Genomic DNA, 17955 nt, shown 5'->3' with positions numbered 1-17955 from the left:
AGTCAGTATTGCAAAACTGCACAAACTGGGAAGGTAAAGGAAGTATAACCTTAAGAGTCCAAAGCATGTCAAATTAGGCCAGCTATCAGCTGTCTAATAATTCTTAGACTGTGCTAGTGTCCTGATGTTTGGATGAGCCACGTAATCTGAATGCTAACCGCTGTTATCTCCATCTTCAGATAGGAAACTGAGTCAATACACGTTATTACCATATATCTCACTGAATCTGGTTTTGTTTAAGTACAGGTAAACAAAGACAAGGTGAAGCAGCTGATGAGGGATATCGGAAAAGAGATTTACCACCTGAACATGGCTGGGTGCTACTGGCTGCCCAGCTCCTCTATTGATCATATAAGACGATGCAAGAACCTGGTAAAACTGAACTTGTCTGGGTGCCACATCACCTCTCTCCATCTCTCAAAGACACTGTCCATGCTCCAGCACCTGCGCTCCCTGGCAATAGATGTCAATCCAGGTTTCGATGCCGGTCAACTAAGCAGTGAGTGTAAAGCCACTCTTAGCCGTGTCTTGGAACTGAAGCAAACCCTTTACACTCCATCGTATGGTGTTGTTCCGTGCTGCACTAGCCTTGAGAAACTACTGCTTTATTTTGAGATCCTTGATCACTCGCGGGAAGGTTTTATGCTTTCTGGGCAACTAATGGTAGGTGAGAGCAATGTCCCCCATTACCAGAACCTTCGTGTCTTCTACGCTAGGCTGGCTCCTGGCTATGTTAATCAGGAGGTGGTGAGGCTGTACTTGGCTGTGCTGAGTGATCGAACTCCTGAGAACCTTCATGCCTTCCTCATTTCTGCCCCTGGTAGTTTTGCAGAGACAGGAGCCACTAAAAACCTTCTGGATTCCATGGCTCGAAACGTACGTCTGGATGCTTTGCAATTGCCCAAAGCCTGGATTAATGGCTCTGGCCTCCTGCAGCACTTGAAGTTCAACAACCCTTTCTACTTCAGCTTTAGCCGATGCACCTTATCTGGTGGTCAGTTGATCCAGAGGGTTATGAATGGTGGGAAGGATCTTAAAAGCTTGACCAGTCTGAATCTCAGTGGCTGTATTCATTGTCTGGCTCCGGAATCCTTGTTTCGAAAAGCAGAAGATGACATTGACAGTAGCATTCTGGAAAGTCTGGTAGTGTCTTGCTGCAACTTGAGACACCTCAACCTCTCTGCAGCTCACCATCACAGCTCAAAAAATATAGGGAATCATTTGTGCCAACTTCTGGCCAGACTAAAGCACCTACTCTCATTAGCACTACCAGTCTGCTCCATCACAGATGTTGCTGCGAACATGGAAAAGCCTCCCGTGCAGTCTAATGTGATGCCCCAAACATTGGGAAAGAAAGTCCGTATCGGGATACAGACGTATTCAAATCAGAAGTCACAGTCTTCAGTATTCTGGGCTTTGATGGGAAACCTTCCATTTTTGCAAAACTTGGAAATAATTGGGTCCAGTTTTTCCTCTGCAATGCCCCGCAACGAGCCAGCAATTCGGAACTCATTGCCCCCTTGTGTCCGGGCACAGAGCGTGGGGGATTCGGAGGTAGCTGCCATTGGCCAACTGACTTATTTGCAAAGCCTCACCTTAGCACAGCTGCCAAACATCCTTACTGGCTCTGGGCTTGTTAGCATTGGATTGCAGTGCCAGCACTTGCGGACTCTTTCGTTGGCCAACCTGGGCATGATGGGGAACGTGGTCTATATGTCTGCTCTCATGGACATGTTGAAACACTGCAAGTGTTTGAGAGATCTCAGGTGAGAGGTTGTCACTGAACATCTCCGTTTTGCGTGTGGACTTCTAGAAATCTAGTATATGGTTGTTGTGGCTAGCGTAAAAATAGCGTTTGTTTTCAAGTCATTGCAGCTACTTGAAAATGGGAGTATTTTTCTCCCTGGGTTAGGGAGAATGGGAGCGCATCTTATGCTGTCCTGTAGGGTTCACGCTATGCCCTTTAACCAAGTATATATGCTTTATATAAAGTATATAAGTATAAAGTATATATACTGTAAGAATATAATGTTTCTGTGCTGCAACTACCTTTTAGCTAAGGAGGAGTGGATACAACTTGTCTGTGAGCTAACAGCCTGCCAGGGCAGGGTTAAACACAAAAAAGACTTTTTGGCTTTGTATATGCTTAGATCTTCCAAAAACTTCCAGGGAGGAAGATGCTTCTGGGATGTCTAGTTAATGCGGAGAGCTCTTCAAGTTTCCCACTGAGATTTCTCTACCTTTGGTTTGTATCAAAGTTTTGCCTTTTTTTTGTTTCTTTTTCTTTTTTTTTTTGATAATATATTGAAAACATTTACAATTTAGAGTTCTTCCCATGGTGTTTCTTTCTTAGTGGGATCTAAATGTTTTTGCTGCTCCAAGTAAAAGTTTTTGAATGTCCCTGGGTGCATAAAGAAACTTTATAGTATCTGAAGTATGCTTACTAAAGAGCATGGTTTCCTTGCAACAGTCCATATGGACTCTTCAAATGTTATTACTTTAGAAATAAACTTTTATTTCTTTTTCTTTTTTTTTAAAAGCAGCTTCAGTTGGTGAAATTGCTAGACCTGCCTGTTCTGTTGCCCCCCTCAGTTCACAAAACAAGTGTGCAATGCACAACAGCAGTAAAAAGCAAGGCCAAGCTCTCAGAGAATGCTGATCTGATTGTAGAGACAGTTATAGCCTGACAAAAAGCTACTGCTCATCAGCAGAAAGTGGTTTCTGTGTGCATCTTCCTAATCCATTGCAGTAGAGAATGGAAACAGTAGCTAAAACATCACGGAGATTTTTCCTGTTATGCCACTTCCCCTTTGTAACCAGCAAGGAGCATATGGGTCGCTCTCTGAGAGAAGGGATGGTAGCTGTTGGAGATGGACTTGCTTGATGGCTGGAGTCATGTGAATGCATCTACCCTTCAAGAGATTAAACGCCTGTGGGAGTACGGAGAAACAGGCTTTGTGTGCTGCTGCATCGCTCAGTTTAGGCCCTGTAGTTTCCAGAGATCTCGAAATGGAGGCCGAATGTGAAGCAGTGTAGAGGACAAACAGGGGTGTCGTCTTGCAGCAGCAGTTATGCATTGCAACCTAAGGTGTCCTTTTTTGGAATAAAGTCTAGGAAGGTTCTATGCAGATTTAAAAGATTTTGAATGTACAGTACTTTCTCCTGATAATGCAGTTCCTTTTCTATTTAACTAATTCTCTACTTCTACCCTTTTGTCCTCTCCCTGTGAAGGATTTTTCTCTAGGTTTAGAAATTAGTTGATGATGATATTCCAAAGCAACATTGTCATCTAGCGAGTGAAAGGAGGTACTGCAAGTGTGGTACTCTTGCCACTTCCAGAGATTGAGAAACCTGCTGTGAGAAGGCAGGAGCTTCTGTGCTTTTTGATCTAAACTTACTGTGAACCAATAAAATGGTGGGAAAATTTGGAGAGGCTTCTCATTTCCATAATGTTCGTTTTAAGCAGTTACCCAAAGTGCTAGTGGGCTCTTATGTTCTTCTGCTGTTGTTACCTGACCAGCAGTCTCAGACTGGGACTTTAAGCCACAGTTTATCAATTAACAAGATTAAGTTGCTAAGATACCCCCATATACTACAAAAGCCTGTGTAGAGATTATCCAGCTCAGGTTGGGACTGACAGCATGTTATTACCTAGTGGATTAACTGTCTTGGAGCTCTTGGCCTTGCTGACCTAGTGACTGGGATTCCCAAGTACTCCATGGTTCTGTAGTAAATCGCATTAAGCAGACATACTCTCCTGGTGAGACCATCCCTTGAACAGCTTCTGCTCCTGCAGACCGATTTGTGTTAGGGAGCAATCCAGTTTGGCTGCTGCTTGAAACACAGGCTCCTTGTGGCCATGTGTGGCTTCACTGAGCTGTTTTGTGGTCTTCTGGGCCATGATGCCAGACTGTGCGTAACAGTAATAGCAAATCCTGGCTCCGTTCTCTGTGCCTAGCGTTTAAGATAAAGTTTGGATTGATGATGGTTCTTGCTGTGGGAGAACAGTAGCTTTGATCCTTTTCCACCTTTTTTCTGCTGACCAGGGAGGGCTGATTGTGGTTGCTCTGGCTCAGAGGTGTGAGTTCTGCATCACCTTGTATGCGTCATGATTTTTTTCATGCCTGCTTCTGTCTAGGCAGTACACTGAATATGACTGGTTTGATCGGTGTTTGGTGCACTGGAGCAGTAACTCCCCAATTCACATCAGCTACTTAGTGGATGCTGGGTAGCAAAAGCTTGGCTATTCTTGTTTTAAGAACAGGATGGACCTACTGGTCAAATCTAAGGCTCATCTTACCAATGTGCTATTGTGGAAAACTGGCAAAAACAGGGTTGCTCTCTGGCAATGCAGTGCAGGCTCTGGAATTCTGCAGTTTAGGGTCTTTCTGCATAGGCATAATATTCGTCTCTGTCCTCCAGCTTGCATAGCTTAAGGGTAGCTAGCAAGCAAGATGTCTGAGCTTGCAAAGTTGTTTGTCCTGTCATACTACTGACAGATGCACATGGAAGGGCATCACACGCGTAAGTGAAACAGGTGGTGGGAGAAATGATTGCTCCTTTTGTCAAACCCCCTTAAGTGTTCCATCTTTCTTCTGTTTTGAAAGTGGCTTAAGCGTGAGTTGCCCATTGACTTGCTTTTATTTGTTCTTGCAGGCTAGAACAGCCGTACTTCAGTGCGGGCACCCAGTTCTTCCAGGCACTGAGTCATTGCTCTTCTCTCCAGCGGCTTTGCATCGTCTCCCGGAGTGGGACTCTGCAGTCTGACGCAGTGATGTCATTCATGGCCAACTGCCTTGAGGTCATCATGTGCCACATGTTTATGGGAGAATCTCTTACCGTTTGCAAAAATCTTCAGCAGTCTATTGTCCGGAGGTGAGTGCGGAAAGGGGTTGATGGGGAATTTCTGGAGCTGCTCGAGATTTATCTGCGTTTTCTTGCCCGCCAACGTTTATATGGCTTGGAGCACTCGTTCCAAGAAGCTAATAGGTACTGTGTAACTGCTTGGCACATGAACTGGCCTCTTATTTTAATAAGAGTCAAAAAGTGAAATATTTGAAGATATTATATGAATTTTTGATTCCATTCCCACCCATGATCTCTGTGGTTCTGTCAGGGCTGAGCTGAAGTTCTGAATGTACAGCTCCATCATAAATCAAATGGCAATTTTGTGTAAACAAAACATCTGGCGACATTTTAAGTGCTGAGAGGTTTGACCTTGAAGCTTTCCTCCTTTCCCACAAGTGACTAAGATAATTCTGTCCTCTAATCACTTGTAAATGTCACTTACTGATAATCCCCTGGCAGCACAACCCAAAGCCTTTAAAGGGTTGTTGTGAAGGGGTGTTTTTTGGGGGGGTGGGAATGGTACAAACTGCCTTTGCACGTTTGGCAGTTCTTAAATGCATCTTGCCTGGCCCCTTGCAGTGTTCTGAAGCTCACATGGTGGGAAGCATTTGTGTGCGAGCCGTGAACTGCATTTGAAAAGAGAGCTTTTAATTACGCTTGGCATTTTGAAATCTTCTAATAGTGGCAGTCATCTTACAAAATATTTCCCGTGCAACAGACTTTCCATTATTTTTTTTTTCTATGAGGCATTTGCTCCGCCTTCAGTCTGTTTTCTTTGTCACCTACTGTTGCTTGCCTCTGTTAAGCTCTAATAAAAATTTCAAATCGCATGGCATTATTGCTGCATCTTAAAGGGTGCTCCTCCTCCCAGCCTTTCTGTAGCTTCAAACTGACTTATTAGACTTGGCTTGTTTCCTAGAATCAAATCCAGAAGAGCCTATGACTATATTAGCTACCTATCAAACTGTGTATGAGATTGTTACTGCCTTGAGAAGGCCTGTGTTCTTTTAGGATAGTGATTGTTGAACACATCTAAGTAAATTCCTTGTGATGTGTCAAGGACTTCTTCCTTTTTTTTTTTTTTTTTCTTTTCTTTTTTCAGGGCTTCATATCTATAAAGGCATTCTTTGGTCTGATGCAGTTATGCTTTCAGGATCCTTAGAAAGAATCGAGCATCCACAGTTCATGTTTTTGTTTTTTGGTTTTTTTTGTTCTGCTCTCCTGTCTGAGATGCCGTTGCAGCACTGGCCAAAATTTTAACATCCTTTTACTGGACAGGAATATGGTATTCTGTGGTCATCTCTTCCTCCTTTTTATCATGTGTGGATCCTTGCTACATTCTGTACCTCTTAATAATTTAAACCCTGGGAACTTTCCAAAGAGCAGCTGATGCCTTGTGGAAATGTTAAAAGCTATTTTTATATTTAGCAACAATCCTGGCTGTCATATTATTTTTCTTCTTTTGTATTTTATTAATAGGGACATTTGTATGAAAACAGTGTTTTATTTTTTTTCTTGGGGGGGGGGGGAGCATCTGCTTCCAGTGCTAGTTCTGCACCTGAAGTCATAACGCTCTGTGACATAGTAATTGGGGACTCTGGAAATGACTTTGATGTCACGTAAGATTATGACTTCAGGAGGAGGATAAGCAGTGGGAGCAGATGCTCTCTTAAGCAACAGAGAACCTGTTCTCATGCAACTGTCTCTAGTAATAAAATGCAAGGAATAAAATACAGAAAATGATGTGTAAGCAAAGCCTGGAGTTTTCCATGAGCCATCAGCAAGCCTTTAACCATGTGACTTTTCCAGTGGTCTCGTTCCTGTCCTTGCACAAATGTGCCTACAGATGGGGTCAGAAATTGACTTTCTCTTGACTGCATTTTATCTGTTGCTCCAAGGGCAAAGAGACATGCTGTAAAATCCCTGAGTGCGTTTTCTTGCTGGCTAGTTCATTGCTTAAACCTGTGGGTGAGGGCTCGGGTTCACACAGCATGGCTTCCTGTAAAAATGTGCTGCTCGCATGTCTTTAATCCAAGCCCTAAATTGTAAGAGCTTATCGGGCTGCTGGTTTGAAGTTAGATATCCTGTGCCAGAATGAAAGCAAGTGATTTATCTTTTTTGGTTTGGAATTTGTGCAGATGCTGAATGCGTAGGGAAAATGCAAAGAGCGGGTAGGAAGGCGGAAGCAAGAGCAGGGCTGGCGAAGCTGCGAGCCTCCTTTGTTTGCTCCCCTGCCTTTGAGCTGGGGGAATCGATCCGTATTCCTCAGGTCCCATTAAGGATTAGACTTCCTGGTTCAGGGCCAATTGAGATGACCTTTTTTAGGCTGAGAACAGCCAAGGGATTGATGTTTTTGAGCAGGGAGATGTGGCCAAAGTGACTTTCATTTCTTCTCTTTTTTTAGAGGAGATTGGGAGAATGGGAATGAGGAGCTGGAAAGGCCTAGGGCTGAGCATGCACCAGTAGTCTGCTGTAGGCTGTAGATCTGGGAGGACTTGAAAAGGTAATCTAGTGCAGTACAGGATTTTTTTCAGATGTTGATTCACAGGATGGATCAGGTCATGGAAAAGACTGGGACTGACTGGGAGAGAACAGACTAGTTACCTGGCCTTTACTGCTGAGTTTACTGGAAGATGGTGTATATAGAAGGAGTGATGATGGGAGCTCAAGTATCAAATCTCTTGTTTCACGTGGATGACATAAAGCCAAAACTGATTCTCAAACTCTTCTCCTTGTTTATAGAATACAGACAGTGTTTATGTATTTGCTCTGCCTGCCTGCCAAGAGAGTTGCTCTCACATCTCTTAGTCCTGTGACAGCTCTAAGCTAGGTCCCTTGGTCCATTTTTCTTGTGGGCATTTTCCTGGTTGAAGTTTGCTACCATTTGACAGGGATTAGTTTTCATATTTAAATCATTAAAAGCCTCTGATTCCATTTTGCCTCTTTTGCAGTGAAACACAGTAAGCCGAACAGAAATCATCTGGAACTCTCATCAGTGCAAGGGCAAGGTCTCCTCTGAGCTTTAGAGAAGACTGTTTCCCTGTGGGCAGATAAATCACTGCAGTGTTTTTTTTTTTTTCTTTTTTTTTCTTTTTTTCTCCTGTGTGTATGGCAGGGGTAATCTCCCATATGGTTCAGGGATGTACTCTGTGCACATAAGGGGAAAAAGAGCCCAGTGGTTAGAGTGGGAGATGTGGCTTGAGTTATCCATAGCCACTTCCCTGATCTTCCTCAGATTTCACATGTGATACTGGCCTCATCTCACAGCTTCTCTGTAAAACGACGTTTCTTTCTTATCATGTGATGCTTAGCTGCTGCAATGCTTCGGATAGAAGCAGACTTAATGAACAGTATTTCCTTTTTTACAGCTGTGCCCAAACTCTGGCAAAGCGCTTAGCTCCAGGCTGTCTTTGCTTAAATAACTCCTACATGAAAACCACTGCAGTGTTAATTTCGGAAACACTGTAAAGTACCACAATCCCAAGGTTGTAGACTCAAGTGCGAGCCCAGTTCTGTTGCTGTGCAGGGGGCCTCTTTGAAATGGGAGGTTTACTTCCTGCTTTCAGGTTGACTTGCTGTGCTGTGCTCTTTTTAAATGTTTGCAAAGAGCCAGCATGTCCAAAGCCTGTCCAGCCAGCGTGGTCCGGGAGGATGTGGCTTGCCTTCCTCGATGATTTTCAAATTGTGATTTTGTGGAATAGTCAGTAGATGGAGCTGTGACCTATGGTAGGTGTCCCACTACTCAATGCTGACCTGATGTATTGCTTGCTAAATAATCTTGTTTATATGCCTGTATTTCTCTACCCCAGAAGTCTTGTGGGGAAAGGAATTTAGATGACTTCAGCGTAGCATTGCTGCATGGCATGGTTACTGGGCACTTTAGATTAGCAAGAGAAGTTGCTTTTCTGGTAGAGCTTACCAGCAGGAAACAGGCTGGGAGAGGGGATGGGAAACGCTTGGAAAATGTCCCATGGTCTCAAGGACAGATTCTATTTTCCAGTGGATTTCTTTGAATTTTGCTGGTTTTAGCTTAAGTGTTTAGGTAGCTCCTATCATTGTAATGATTTCAAGGACTCTAATACCAAACAATACAAGCTTGTGAAAAGTCCTTGAAAAAACACCTTGAAAGTCTCTGAGAGACAGCAGTGTCATTAGGGATTCTTCATACATAGGGGGAAAGTGTCAAGACGTAGAGCTGAGTTGTGATTTATAGAAACGCAATCCAAGTTAAGCTGTGGTAGAAAGCGTGGTCAGGAAGTGAAAGTCTGGCGCAGCTGAAGTACGTTTTAGGGAGGTGAATGGGCAGCTTGGCTCAGCTACTCGCATCTCCCGAAAGCACTGCTGTAATCTGCAGCATGAAAGCTGCTTGGAGACGGAATCGAGAACTGGGGCTGGCTCGGGTCCTGGTGCAGCATCCACCAGGGGTTGTATGCCGAGCTGGAGCTGCAGTGTTTGGCAGGTCTAGGTCCACTACCTGCTGCACAGCAAGCTGATGCCTCTGCTGTTGGCACCCTCGCTATGCTGGCTACCTGTCTCTAGCAAACGGCTCTGTAACGTGACTGCAGTGCTGTGCCTCGCTCCTTGGGTAGCTCTGAGGGTTAACCAGTGCTCTTGAGTGCAAAGAATTTTACTATTTTAGGAGAACCTGCCTGTTCTGAGGATCCAGGATCTGCAGGAAGAGAGATACCAGCTTAGCCTTCCTATTGCTGCCAACGTCAGGTGTGAGCACTGCTTAGTTTGAAGTGACTTTTGCAACAGGAGTCCTGCTGCTTTCCAGGAATAGCTATTTCAATCCTAATTTGATCTTGCTATTCAAACTTTTCTAGTGTTGTCTAAATTTTCTGTTGCTTGTTACTGGCCTTTTTTTAACACTAAATTCTTGACCAGATCTTTCCTCTTAAACTACTGATGCCAAAGGCCCTGGGAGGTTGCAACAGCCACAACGTGGAAGGGTTGCAGGACCCATCTGTGATTCAGTTGCAGAAGTGTGACTTGCAGGTGGGAGCCTGGGGCTGAAACTGTGAGTGTTTGGGAAGTGCTGAGTGAGCCAGTCTCTCTTCTGGTGTTTGGCACAGGACTAAATAATCACGATTGAATTTTTGCTCAACTCGGAGCAAAAGTTTTCTCCCCTCCCTTATTGCTATTACCTTGGAAGTCCGTTCAGTTTCTCTTTCTAGTAAGTTGATTTATTCTTCATGCCCTCATTCTCATTTTGGGCTTGGCCTCAGAAAAGCCCTTGTGACAGTTCTTCTGACTTGTGGATCGGATGAGAGGGGGCTGTTAGGGCAGTAAGTGAGTGGAAAATCTTCTTTGAATTCTGCAAAGTCCTCCACCGTCCCTTCTGCACTGCCCACCTGACTGCCGCAATTGTATTGACACTGCAAAAAGCTGGTATTACCACCTAGGGCTTATTTGAGATTTTTCAAGCTGTCTTTAGCTTCCCTTCACCACCTTCTCTTCCTTCTGACCTTGAAAAAAAATACCTCGCAGTACACTGCTGTTTCTCCTGAATCCTGGAGCCAGCACGGTAGCTGCCAATCCCAGTCCGCTAGCCTAAGCATGTTGTGGGTTTAGTCCCTGCGTCTGATTGCAGAAGACTTAATGTATCGCTAGGCTGGTGTAGTGAATCATTAGCATCCTGCTCCAGCTTTCATTGTCTGTTTCATTTCCTGCTCTTAGAAACCCCTGAATCATTCTGTCACAGGCTGAATAACAAACTGCATCCTTGTCAGCTTGCATTACCCAAGAATTTGTTGGCGGGCTTGGCATAGATGGACTTTGCTTGGGGTGTGGTCCTGACACCTTTGCTTCTACCAGGGATGCTGTTTAAGGGTGGGTTCAAGTGCTTTGCATGCTAGCACCACTTGTGGGACCATCCCCAATTTTGTGTATTAACAGATCTTCTTTGCAGGGTACTAATGTCTCTTTCCTCAGTGCATTCCAATGGCTAAACCAAATAACTTGTTTTAACTGCTAGCTCATGTGTTTTAAAGGGATTCAGTCCCCAAACCCTCCTTAGAGGGTAGATTGGTTTGTATGTGAAATAAGTTTCAAGCAAGGTTTCAGCCCTCCTCTCTCTTGGCTGGAAAATAATATTGGAATAGAACTGCCGTGGCTTCTCTTCATGAGGGTGTAAAAGGCTGAATGGAAGCATTAACTGCAGCTTTAAAGCATTTCCATAGTAAAATAAATCTAATTGAACAGTTATTGCAGTAGCTTTTTAATTTGTGGAAGAGATTAGGAAATAACTTTCAGCTTGCTCTGGCAGAGCACTCCCCTAGGACGTGTCCTGGGCACTCTGGCATTGCTCCTCAGGTTCTTATTCCCTTCCTCTCTAATTGTCCGGTCACATCTAACTGATGCGGAATTTGGCTGGCCAAATAATGCAAGAACCTCAAACTCTGGAAGCATGTTTGATAAGCCTCAGCTCACGCAGGAGGAGTAGCAGAATGTCATTCATCTCTTAGAGACTACAGTACAGAGAGAATTTGCCTCGACTCATGGGATGAGCTGGCATGTACTGGGAGACTTACCAGTATTGTGGGTGACTGACTTCCAGAGAGTCTGGTTTATGACCCTTCATTTCAGGTTGGAGGCTGTAAAAATGGAACTTTGGGTGAGGGGAAATTATAGGCTTTGGTAGGATGCCAATTGGTCAGTATTGACAAGGGAGGTGGAAGATGCCATTAGAAGACAACACTTGAAGGAGGAAATACCTTGCTGTGTGAGGTAAGGCAACCTAAGGAATCACAGCTGCTTTCCTAGGGAACTTTTGAGGTCCATTTCTGAGATTAGAAGGTGAAGTCTGCTCAATGCTGATACTCTGTCAGGGTTGGTAGAGAGGATGGTATTAGGGAAGAGGTCTGCTTTACAATCACTATGTGCAGGCTTTGGTGCCCCCTTGAGAGGTGTCTGGGGAATGGGTGGGTGCCAACTGTCCACCCTGCTCACAGATGAATGTGCCTGGAGGGGATTCAACCCTTGATTTCCTTAGTGTGACTGGAATAAGCTCCAGGAGTAGCTTAATTTTATGCTCTTGGCAGTCCCCGCAAGCAAAGAGAAGTCTTGCAATTCCACATTACTGAGTTCTGGGACTGACCAGTGGAACATGTCCTAAGTGCATGTCTGGCCTTCCTGAAAGGATGAGAAAAGAAAGTGTGTGTATGTTGGGTCCCATCACTTGTCAGCTGCTTCAGCTTGTCCTGGCACATCTCCATTCCACCGTGCCATGCTTCAGGGATGGGAGTTTCCAGCTTTGGTTCAGGTATGTTGGCTGAAGTTTACAAGGCAGATGCCATATTTGAACTTTGTAAGATTTCCATCTTCCAGCGAAAACAAACTCACGCTGTGCCTGGCAGAGGATTAACAGGCTTTTTATGCATGTGGGTGAAAGAACTGTGCTCGGGCCAAAATGAGAGTCAGGCTGAATTCTCTTGGGAAACTTGCTCCTTCTCCAAAAGCAACTTGCCAGGTGACAGGGCTGTATGTGAAGTCTGTATGAAGGAGAGAGAAAGTGTGCGACCACAGCAGAGACTAGAGGGCTGTTGTGAGTCCTGTAGGCTGGAGTCCAAACCTTCTCCAGTCCCACTGTACTTTGTATCCCCAAATCAAGCTCCTTGAGGTTTCCTTTCAGATTCTCTCTAGAGTCTTTTTCTCCATAAGACTATCTCTTTTCCTTGAGTTTAAAAATCTGGCCTTGATCTACTCCTGATGCTCCATATTTCCTCATTTTATCTGATGTGTACTTCTTTCATTGCCAGTGCTTAATTATACCACCTTGTGTGTCCTTATTCCTACTTGCCAGTATTTGAAGTGGGATGTGCTGAAACATCTGAATTTGGTATAGGGTTTTATCTTAGTTTCCTCTGGAGATCTCAAGAGGAAATGCATTCTTCACTTTCAGATACTGCATTGTAAGGTAAGTTTGAGCAGTGTCTAACACAGTGGATCTGTCGTCTGTGGGAGCTGTGGTGCAGACAGCTACACTGGAGCATAGTCCATCATTGCAGACTGTCTAGTGAGACTTACCCATAGTTTTGGGCTGCCCGTTAGCTGTGTCAGCAGGTGGAGTTCTGGGGACTCAGCAGCCTCCTCTTTAAAGAAGTATGTTTGAAAACACACTCTGAGGGTGTTTGCTGGGAGATAACTACATTCCAGGGAGGGACTCTTTTTTTTGTCTTGCTAAAATCAAGGAAATCTGATTGAAGTGCAGCCTTGCGTTAGGCTTTTTCCCCTTCTTTTTGACTTTGTCCCTGACCTACATACTGGATCCTACCATGCTGGTTAGAAATAATTGAGACCATAGCGGTAGGCTATTTATTAAGCTGTTCACTTGAAAATAACCTTACTGTGTCCAATCCACACCTGTTCTGGGATAATTGTGGAAGGCAAATAACAAAGCGCTGTTAACCCTTCCAGCCACATGCAACATGCTCAAGATCTGACTGTAGTATGAGACTATACTTTGGCTGATGCCAGGAGGAATTTGTGAGGCAGAGTATACTTTAATCTCTACCTGTCTCCCTGCTCCATGGCTGACTCCAGCCAGCTGCTGAAGCCAGGTCTATTCTGTACCTGCATCCAAATGAAGACACTTTCAGAGACCTCCTTGTAAAAGTTCCAGCTGGGTGGTTGTTGGTTTGGTGTTGAGTTAGCTGGACCAGAGGCTATGCTGGAAAATGTGTGTGGAAGGGTATTTTCTTTTGTTATCCCACTGGTTGGTTCTGATTAAAGGATCTGTTTTGAAGGGGCTGCTAGTCAGTTGCCTAGAAAACTTGCTTTCATTTAATTAATTGTGATGAGTTTAGTCTGGAGGTTTTGTAGGAGAGAGCAAGCAAGCATATCCTTGGCTTCTTTCCCTTGGAAAAAGGCAGGGTTTCATGTCTGGACCTGCAGCTCTTTTGTCCCTCCAGGTTGACATCCTTCTCTGTCCTTCGGGTTTTTATTTTACAAGCCACGTGCTTGCAGAGGTAGATCCAGTTTGAAGTCCATCCAGGTGTGGAATGAGGAAAGAACTGTCAAGAAGATTACAGGAGCTATTCTGCAACTCATTAACTCAATCTCTTCCCCTTCTTGTTATCTCCTCCCTATGCCTGGGGCCTTTTGAACTAGTGCTCTAAGTGCTTCTCAGTTAATCTAGCCCACCTGGACAGGTGTACGAAGAAAGGAATTACCTTCCGGGGAAGGACTAAAGGAGCGTAGATTGCAGAGGGAGTCTGCTTTTGGGAACTGCTAATCCTAGTTTAGCATTATGACAGCTGCTTGTTAAAATCAGGGTGTTTTTTAACAGGCAGTTAAAAGAGAGGCTTTGCACGCACATTTAGCTGAGAGTAATAGTGAGCCATGTGCATTTGATTTTTTTCTTTTTTTTCCTTAAATCACACAAATTGTACGTGGAAAGAATTCTATGGCGTCAGCTCGCTGGGGTATGGAATTTACAAGATTTGCAGTCACATACAGCTTTCTGTTTGGGGGGGGAGAAAAATCACAAAGCTTTCTTTTTTTTCTTTTTTCTTTTTCTTTCTTTCTTTCTTTTTGATCAAGTTCAAATCTTTTACATAAATCTAGCCTTTTTGGAAAGTATACTTTTTTTTTTTTTTTTTTTTTCCCAGCTGTCTTGGTGGCAGATTGTCGTGTAAACTTGTCTAGGTTCTTGTTTTTATAGCTACATGTAAAGACTGCTCATAAGCTACGATTTTAAATATGGTATGAAAGCAGCATGCAGATCTAATTTGAGAGAGTCTATATACAAAGAAAGAAGCAGAGGTTTCTTTGCCTTGGGGATTTTATGGTCAGGAAGACTGTGTCCTACAAAGATGTCTGTTTTTTCCTACACTGAACTTCAGTAAATTTGGTCTATTAACACAATTTTCTCTGCAGGACTGTGGTGTTGGATAAGAAACATGAAGAGCTGAGGCAGAGGAGGGGCTATCAGACATTTGCTGTATTTTATGTAATTTCCCTGCTGACTTCACCCAACTGCCTCCCAGATTAGCGCTTATTTGCTAGTTGGTTTCTTGTAGGCAGAACTGTGGAGGTAAAACTGTACAGCTCTTGCACAAGCCTCCAGATGAGCTCAAGGAAGGGTGTTCTTTTCTGCCGGCCCTTACGTATGAGGCATGAATGGCAGATCTGTGATACATAAAGGTGTAACATTTCCCTAGGTAGTTTTGGTGTGGGAAATCCTTGCTCCTGCAGCTACGTAAGTCCAGGAGAATGAATTTAATCTACCAGGACTGAACAACTAAATTTGGTATGGATATTTGCGGGCTACGTTTTTGGCACCTCTATCCCAAATTGTTTGTGAATGAGAACACCTTTTCTGTCTCCTGGAGAAATGCCAGTCTCTCGTGGCCTTTCCTTCAGCAGGCCCTACTGCTAGCATTGGTTGCTTGGGACTTTCATACATGTTTCCAAATCTCCAACTACTACTTCTCTATTTGAGAAAAGTCTGGCTGTTCCAGTGCCAGGGATGCGCTGGGGGTTTTCCAGGTGCACATCTATATATGGAGAAGCTTGTTCAGCGGTGATCTCCTCTTCAGACCCAGCACAACTCGGTTCAGCCTTGGTGGACTAATGCTGCCAGTATGGCGCTAACTTCTTTACAGCAGTAATGAACTGGCCCTTATCACACAGATAAGGCAATGTCTTGGTGGCACAATACTAATAGTTGCAAGTGTTTTAACCTTAAGGGCATAACCATTAAGCTATTGCATAAATTCTCTTTATACCAGCTTTAAAAGCTAGCTGGGAGAAGCTGACCTTTTCTTGTTATGGCACATTCAGCAGTGCTCATTCTCTCCCCGCCCTGTGCCCTTCCTCACCAGGTTGCTGTCTTGTAGAGCTGATGGGGGTGTGGGCTTTTTTGTTTTTTATTATTATTTTTAATTTGCTGTTCTCTTCCTCTGTGTAATGATAACCTTGCTGCTCCTCTCTTATTATCGGGCCTCTCACTTGCATGGTTTGAGATGCTTGGAGCATGCTGCAAAGCAGTCCCAGTGGCGTAATGTTGGTGAGGGGTGCTGGGAGGACGAGAGACTGCAGTTTTTAATAGGGGGCAAACAGATTGAGGCTGTGGCTTCAGGAACTGGAACCCAGAATTCACCCCCTGGTGAATGGGGATACTTGCATGCCTTTCTGTTTAGAGCAGACTCGCACGCTGCTAAGACAGGTTTTCGGCAGCTCTTATTAAAAAAGAGGCTGCAGTGTGTGTGTGTGTGAACACACTTTAATGCTTATCTGCAGATCTGAGCTTTCTAAACTTGCCTCTGTTCTAATTGCAGAGTGTAGACTGCATGCAGAGCAACTAAGCCTGAAGTGATAATCCCAGGTTCAGCCCTGAGGGAATGCCTGGCACCATTCTGGCCTGATTTTTAATGGCTCTGCAACTTGCTGCTGGTTTGCAAAAACTTTAAATTGTTGTCCCTGAGCACCTTGCCCAACTTGGGTAAAGCTCTTGGGATCTCTGAACCTCTGAGAATACCTGTATGTTGTGATTTTAATCCTCCTTCTTTCCTCATGTCAGACCTGAATTGGGCTTGTGTGAGCTCCAAAGACTTGCTGAAAAGTGTTACAATTCTAGCCTGTGCTTTCTGCTAATACACAGAGGAGAGAGGAGACCTTGACTTCCAGTGTGCCTCCTGCCTCATCTGAACAACCATTCCTTGCCCCCCCGCCCTTGCTGCATGAATTGTATCCATGCAAGCCCCTTCTCTTACATTGGAGAACTCGTGTTTCTCCTTGGCTAATAACCTGTGTCTGATTTAGTTTCCAGGCAGACCGCCCTGCATTAAATGTCGTCATTTTCCCGCTGCTGCATGAGGACTTGACAGAGGTCATCAGAGATGTCCCCATGAGGCACTTGGATGAAATTACCTTGTTTAAAAGCAGAGTGGCCGAGGAACCTCCCAACCTGTGGTGGTGACTGTCACGGTGTGGAAAGGACAATTGGAGTGAACACATGAAAGAGCTTCTCATTAGCCTGGATTCCTCATCTTCAGCCCATGGACACCTCACTGGATGCTGTACAATCACTTTAATTAGGTGCAATTACAAAATAAAAATGCTGGGCCTTTGCCATGGGCAAACATCTACTGGGTAAAACTTGCATCTGAAAAGCCTATCTCCAAGGCTTCCGGAGTACAATGAGTATTTCCTTGCGGTTAATAATGAATTGCTTTGCTATTTTACTTAAGTTAAAGGTAAGAGAAACTGACTTAGTGATGCTCTTTCTGTGTGTTGCCTGGTGTAAGGGCCCCTGTGTACTTTGGCAGTGTGCTTTGTGATAATGGTGGAAATCATTCTTTGCTTTGGTCTATTTTTGGCAAAATAGCCTAGGCCAGCTAAGAGGCACAAAAGTGTGTTGCTCGGTTGAAATGCATCATATCTTTTCTATGTTAAAATATGCATTTGTAGTCATATACACATGCAATCACAGATATTTAAAGGGTTTTTTTGAATGAGAAGTACCTCAAGGACTCTCTTTTCTTTTTTTGGAATAACAAGTCATGGTCACTAGGCCTTTGGCCATGGTATGTTCTCCTTACTGATAATGTTTCCATCAGTTGGCCTGGTGGAAGAAGTTCTCAGCTGTTTTTGAACTCCTTGTCCTAGGATTGATGGAGCCCACAGTGAGTAAGCTGAAGCTTAGATCTGATTTAAATGCAGTCTGTCTTGCAGTTGAGATGGGATTGTAGTGTTCCAATTCTGTCCTTAGATCCCATGCCTTGAGCTCATGCTAATTTTAGAGACATTAATGAAGTATTTTCTCAGTGTGATTTCAGTCGACTTCTCTGCTCCACAGAACCTCCTCAGGCATCAGTAGTGGTCTGGATCACTTTCATATTGCCTTATTTATTGAGCACTTTGAAAGCATCAGACAGCTGTACCAAAAGCCAAGCTACAAAGCCCTGGAGTGACATTTCTGGGTGGTGGTCAGATTTCTTTTACTGGAGTACTTCGTAATAGAACATTGGATTGTCTTTTGCAGTTCTCAGCTTCAAATTTATCCAGTTTCTCATCTGTAATCTCTTAAATGCTACCTAATATGTTAAGTGGTTTTGCTGCAACACTGCTTTTCTGGGGAGGCCCAGGGTAATCTAGAGATGA

At 44.1% G+C, this 17955-nt stretch overlaps 1 protein-coding gene across 2 annotated transcripts; it reads left to right on the top strand.

The window, feature by feature from the left end:
- The first annotated feature begins 246 nt into the window (after positions 1-246).
- On the top strand, positions 247-17687 carry LOC134147292 (F-box/LRR-repeat protein 18-like). Of its 2 annotated transcripts, XR_009959985.1 has the most exons (4): positions 258-1766; positions 4657-4875; positions 16615-17048; positions 17651-17687. XR_009959985.1 is itself a non-coding variant. In XM_062588308.1 (3 exons), exons 1-3 carry the CDS (start codon positions 274-276, stop codon positions 16769-16771), a joined length of 1869 nt encoding a protein of 622 aa, XP_062444292.1. In that variant the 5' UTR covers positions 247-273; the 3' UTR covers positions 16772-17146. The 2 variants fall into 2 exon arrangements, 1 of the variants encoding a protein (XP_062444292.1); XM_062588308.1 differs by lacking the exon at positions 17651-17687 and having other exon boundaries at positions 247-1766; positions 16615-17146.
- The last annotated feature ends 268 nt before the right edge of the window (positions 17688-17955 follow it).

The sequence above is a fragment of the Rhea pennata genome, chromosome 15 (assembly GCF_028389875.1).
Source record: "Rhea pennata isolate bPtePen1 chromosome 15, bPtePen1.pri, whole genome shotgun sequence".
NCBI classification, from domain to species: Eukaryota; Metazoa; Chordata; class Aves; order Rheiformes; family Rheidae; genus Rhea; species Rhea pennata.
This window is presented reverse-complemented; position numbering and strand designations above follow the sequence as displayed.